The sequence below is a fragment of the Condylura cristata genome, unplaced genomic scaffold (genome assembly GCF_000260355.1).
Source record: "Condylura cristata isolate star-nosed mole 26May11 unplaced genomic scaffold, ConCri1.0 scaffold00015, whole genome shotgun sequence".
Taxonomy (NCBI): domain Eukaryota; kingdom Metazoa; phylum Chordata; class Mammalia; order Eulipotyphla; family Talpidae; genus Condylura; species Condylura cristata.
The window spans coordinates 21,026,421-21,032,420 of NW_004567116.1; the positions used below are offsets into that span (position 1 = coordinate 21,026,421).

The following is a 6,000-nucleotide window of genomic DNA, read 5'->3' on the forward strand; positions in this document are numbered from 1 at the left end:
CCTGGAAATATGTATTTTGTTCAAATAGAATTATTCAAAAGCCTACTTTAGAATTAACTAAAGTGAAGAATCATGCTTCACTTTAAATAGTAAAAACATCTATTAGATAAACTGCAAGTCAAGATAATACTTACAAAAAGTAACCAATGACATTGATCTTTATTCTTGAAGAAGTAAAATCACCAAATGATCCAAAAAATATATTTGCCTCAGCTGATAGATAATCAAAAAGGGGTGTTAGGCTGTTTTTAAATGCAAATTGGAGCAGCCACTATAGAAAAAGATATGTAGATTCCTTATAAACCTAAAAGCAGAATTACTGTATGATCCAACAATATTACCACTAGGTATTTGTCCAAGAAATATGTTAAGACTGATTCAAAAATGTATATGTACTCCTATATTCATTGCAGCATTATTCACAATAGCCAAGACATGAAAAAACATAATTCCCCATCAATAGATGACTGCATTAATGGCATGATAGAGAGCGATATTCAGTGGAATGCTATTCTGCTTTAATAAAACAAAGATAACGGCCCTCCGTAGTGAAGCAGCGGGTTGGAGCTCACCACTGCAAGCTGTCTGCAGCCTTTTTAATGTGATTTCCATTCTGGGCCAGGAGGTGACCCACATGGCACAGCAGACCTCTTCTGTCTCACTTGCTGCTCCCCCCAGCAGTGTACTTTACCAATCTGCCTGTTCTGCTCCCCACTGTGTCTCTGGTGAATCCTCTCACTGCCCGGAACCTCTGGCCTGTACCCCAGTTTTGTATGCATAAATAAATCTTAAAAAAAAAAAGATAAAATCTTGCCTCTTGAGAATGCACTTATAGAGGACTGATGGTGACTATGCTAAGCAAAATAAGTCACAAAGTAAAAGACAGTGTAGAATATAAATACCCAATGCTAACAAACTAGCAAATCACAACAAAAGTCACTTAGGCTGAAAAATATGGTGATTACTAGAGCAGAGAGAGGGAGGGACTCAGTCTGATAGTGAGAATGAATATTCCCCACAATTATATATAGTACTATGAACTGATAGTAAATTACTAAAATTTTATTTAAATTAAAAGTTATAAATCAGGGCCCTCCCTGGTGGCGCAGCGGGTTAAAGCCCAGCACTGAGAATCTGAAGCGGCTTCCGCATGAGTTCGATTTCCGCCTGCCCCAGAGGTGACCACATGGCGTGGCAGACCTCTCCTGACCCGCCCGCTGCTCCCCTCAGCAGTGTACTTCGTCGATCTGCCTGTTCTGCTCCCCACTCTGTCTCTGGTGAAGCCTCTTGCCGCCCCTGAGCCTCTGGCCTGTACCCCAGTTCTGTATGCACAAATAAATAAATCTTAAAAAAATATATATATATAAATCAGTTTTTTAAAACGGTATTCAGAACAGAATTGTAGAAATGTATCTAGTACCATTTAAAAAGTAGAATTTCTGAAAAAAAAGATAGAATTTCTAGGGGCCTTCCAGGATGGCACACGTTAAAGTGTAGCACTATGAAGTTATATGAAGCACTAAAGCATGAGTTTGATCCCTACCCAGGGTGGTGACCCACATGGCACATGGCAGACCTCTCCTATCTTGCTCGCTGATCCCTTCAGCAGTATATTTCAGCAGATCTGCCTGTTCTACTCCCCACTCTTGTTTCTGGTGAGTCCTCTCACCCCACCACATCTCTGGCCTGTACCCCAATTCTTGTATGCATAAATAAATAAATCTGAATTTTTTTACTTTCCTAACACGAGTACTTCTCTATAACCATTCCAGATAGTTATCATTAGCACTTTTAAATAGAGTGGACACTACCACCTTATAAGCATAGTAATCTTACTTTAACATGCTATAGAAGATTAAGTTACATAGGTTGTCATTTTTCCCAGCATTCAATGCGATTATGCCTATTTTCTTTGCTATCATATTACCATTTCTGATTACTTTCAGCTACTTCACTGACCATTCAACTAAACCATTTTTCTCCTGTTCCTCAAATACATACCTGTATCATTTTACCACATGGTTAAAATTGCCAGAGAAGCAGGTTAATGTCACAAAACAGGAGCCTCCAGCTGTTAGTCTGACAAAAAAAAAAATTAATATCAACTTGTAAAGTGGTATCATACATCTTTCTAGTTAAATTCCTTAAAAATAACTTAATTAAATCAGAGTAGAGAGAGAATATTCATCTCCCATTTGACCCCAAAGGATTGCTGTTTTTCAGGAACCCATCAGACCCATCTCATCCATGGATCAGACCCATCTCATCCATAAAAATCTCTCCATTTTTCTTGCTTCTAAAATCAGGAACTTTCCAGAGCTTGTGTTTTGAATGCTTAGGACGCTTTTCATTCTCCCTTGTGTTATTTTGTGTATTGTCTCACTTTTTACACCCCCCGCCCCCTATATTTGTTATATAAGTTTCCAGGTGGGGTTGTTTGTACTTTGTCTCTTTGTATATCCTGTGTATACCCCATAATAGATGTTTAGTAATATGCCAATTCAAATTGAGTTAGAAATTTGGCCATTCAGTAATGTAAAATTGATATAAATTTTTGAGGATAAAACAAATGAAAATATGTAATTTTAAAATTTTCAGTTTCTATAAATATAAACTGAGAAAGATTCTCAGTCTATTACCACAGTTGGTTTAAAAAAAAAATAGTTCCCAGACTCTCATCACTTGTTTGTATTCCTCAGGTTAGGATTATTTCTCCAAGGACCTGGTTAATTTTTCATCCCTTACCACGTACTCTTTATCTGGCCATTAAAACCCAGTTTGGTTTCTTTTCTAAAGGTATAGTAATATTATAATATTAATATTATAATTAATAGCACTTGGAATTTGATGGAGTTTCATTAAATAATGAACTTCTAAGAATACCGTGCTCACTTGTATTTCAGCAGAGTAACCAAGAAATGTTTTGTTTTAGAGCTATGTTATATACTCCTAACATAATAATAATAACCAATTTGAATAAAGATCACCAAATTCACACGTAGCTAAATTTCCCTGTGGACCAAAATCTTTTTTAGTATATTACTCCTATAGGATGTTACAGCTTAATAGTTTAGCATTTCATTTTTTTTCTTCAACCTTTTTCCAAAGGAGCACATGTATTAGAGCTATAAAAATTGCTTTACTAAAATGAACTTTCCTTTTAAGTTCTGCATCAAATACTTCATTACCTGGTGAGGTAAATTCTGGATTTGCCAAGCGTGTTCGACAAGATAATCCCAGTGATAAGCACTTACAAGAAAACAAACCAATAATGGGTATGTCTTACATTTTACTTTGTTATTTGATGTGATTACCTAACATGTACAGTATTTTATATTTCTTAGCATTGTTTTGATGAGAATCTGCTTGTATCTTCTTATAATGTCGAGCACATAGTAAATGTGATTACCCACATTATAGATAAGGAAACTTAATACATATAATAGAAAATGTACAAGCTCACACAGATGATGACTCCAGACCTCAGAATCAAATTTCTTAACTATATACCATACTTGTTACCTTCTCTGCTTCATATTGCAGAAAAATTGATAATTTTATAATTGAGATAATTAACTAAAAATTATAACTAGTAATTAATGATTAATTCTATCTCATAGATTACCCATGTCCATAATTATAACTCCCACTATCAAGTTGAAAAAGATGTTGGTAGAGGTGACTATGTATTCTGAATGCAAAGGGGGGTTGGGGTGACATGAGTTCATGTCATATAATACATACATGTATGTATTAAACCACATTATTGTTTTCTACACTTATAGGTCTTGGTGTCCAGAACTTTATAGTTTCTAGGACTTCGTTCAGGAAATATTCACTACACATTGTGTGCCAGGTTTTGCGGTGAACACCAAGGCTATTATAACCCAGTTTGGTTTCTTCTCTCAAGATATAACTAATAGCACTTGAAATTTAATGGAGTTTCATGAACTAATGAATTTCTAAGAATAAGATAAGAATTTGTTGTTAACTTTTTCTGTCAATTCACTTCCATAAGAGTAGTGTAAAATTTTCCAAATTTTATTAAGTCCTTATTTCTCATGGTAGCCTGTGGCTGTGGTAATTGACTAGACATGCCAAATTACTAATAACTTAATGACATGTCTGTATAGTATGTGTAGATATGTACTGCCGCCATTGGAGACCACCAAAAAATTCCAGGAAAAACCAATGTTTATGATAATTCAAATAATAAAGATTTCATTTTTCTAATGTGTTTATATCTATTCTTAGAATAGTATAAGATGTGTCAAATATCTTGTGTAGAAAGAACTGAATAAAAAAATTGTGGAGAATAAATGAGAGATGATACCCTACTATAGTACTTGCCAAACAATGAGGAAAGAAGAGCCATACCTAAGTTAAAAGATTATGTGTTGGTAAGGATAGTGGAGCACTGAGATAAAGGTATTAGAGTAAGAGAAGATAATAGTTTATGTACATTGTATATCCAGATGAAAATGTTCAGATACCCAGCAGGAATTCTCAGAAAAGGAAGAGAATCGGTACTGCCTTCCCTAGAGTGTATTTGGCTGCGCTCTCCAAATAATACTGCTCGCTAAACTGAACAAATTTAAGAAAGAGGGTATGGTGGGGATAGTTTCATTGGGAAAGAAGGAGTCTGCCACTGAGTGAATGATCAGAGAAATAAGATATAATGTCAAGGGAATGTGCGATGTAGAACTAAAATCTAATGTGATCAGAACAGATTAGACTGACCATAAAGAAATCAGTGACTCTCTTGGTAAGAATATTGTGTTGAGTAGGGAATCATTGCGAAGGCTGACAAAAAAACAAAGAATGGGTATAAATAGAACGTGCTGGAGAAGTGGTAAGGAAAGACCCTGGATTAAATCAGCATTAGCACTGCAGGTAATACTACATTTGAATGATACTCCTAAATTGGGAAAATTTGGAAGTATAAAAGCCCTAAGAAAATAATCCAAAGGTTGAGAAAAAAAAAATTATGATGCAATAAAGGGAACAGTGCATACAAAAGGCATTTTATCTCAGAAAGGAGTCATAATAGTTTATTCAGTGACTTGTCTTGATATTGTGTGTGTGTGTGTGGGTAGGTGTGTGCGTGGGTGCCCATGAGAATTAAAATTTTACCTCCATTTTGTAACATGAGGAAATGAATTTCTACTTTTAAACTAGAGTGTTAATGTTTGAAAATTAAGGATAAATTTTCCTTTTTACACTTTAAGTTTTCAGTAATATTTGGTAAGTCAAATGAATGTTGAAGGTTATTTTTGAATTATATACTTAAACCATACATATTTATTTCTTCTCTAGAATATAAGCGAAACATCCATAAAGTAAAGCAAAGCATGACTAGGCAATTTGGAAGAAGTATTTCAAAAGAAAATCTAAGATAAGCCACTTCAAAACCAAGAAAAATGAAACCGACAAGTTTGCTTTTAAAAGGATTTATTGCCAGTGTCTCTTAAGAAACGTATTTAAATCTTGGGAGGAAGACCATCTGGGTTTCCCCAAATATCATCAGCAAACAGGAAATGAAATTCTTTCTGTTTTGTTCTTTTGTGTCTGAGCAATGTAAAGTTGCAACAAAAAGGTGTAATATATTAAGTTTCTAGAATATTTACTGTCTTTTGAGACCTCTAAGTCAGCAGATGGTGGTTTAGTTTATGCTACAACAAGTTCATTAGGACAGTTTAGACAATAATAGTGAGTTAAATTTTCATTACTGTATTTTGAAAATAAGTGATAAAATTATGATGCAGGGTGCATTTGGCCTTATCATATACATGTCTTTCTTTCCAAAAATATTTTGATGTACAAATGTAGATATGTGTCCAAAGAGCTGTAAATATTATTTAAATATTTGTCATGAATAAAATATTAGCTTGTTCCTTGCAACTAAATACATTAAAGATATAGATTTTATGATATTTGGTCCTTTGTGTCATTACTACCCCTTATACATTTTAGACTCATTTTAGATAGAATATGAATATA

The 6,000-nt window shown here is 34.3% G+C and overlaps 1 protein-coding gene across 1 annotated transcript in view; it reads left to right on the top strand.

Moving 5' to 3' along the window:
• KIF18A (kinesin family member 18A) overlaps nucleotides 1-5,704 on the top strand; it is a 60,135-nt gene extending 54,431 nt beyond the window's left edge. The window contains exons 16-17 of the mRNA XM_004682963.2: nucleotides 3,166-3,275; nucleotides 5,317-5,704. Of these exons, the coding sequence (XP_004683020.1) occupies nucleotides 3,166-3,275; nucleotides 5,317-5,399 (193 nt within the window). The 3' untranslated portion in view covers nucleotides 5,400-5,704. The remainder of the gene's footprint in view (nucleotides 1-3,165; nucleotides 3,276-5,316) is intronic.
• The last annotated feature ends 296 nt before the right edge of the window (nucleotides 5,705-6,000 follow it).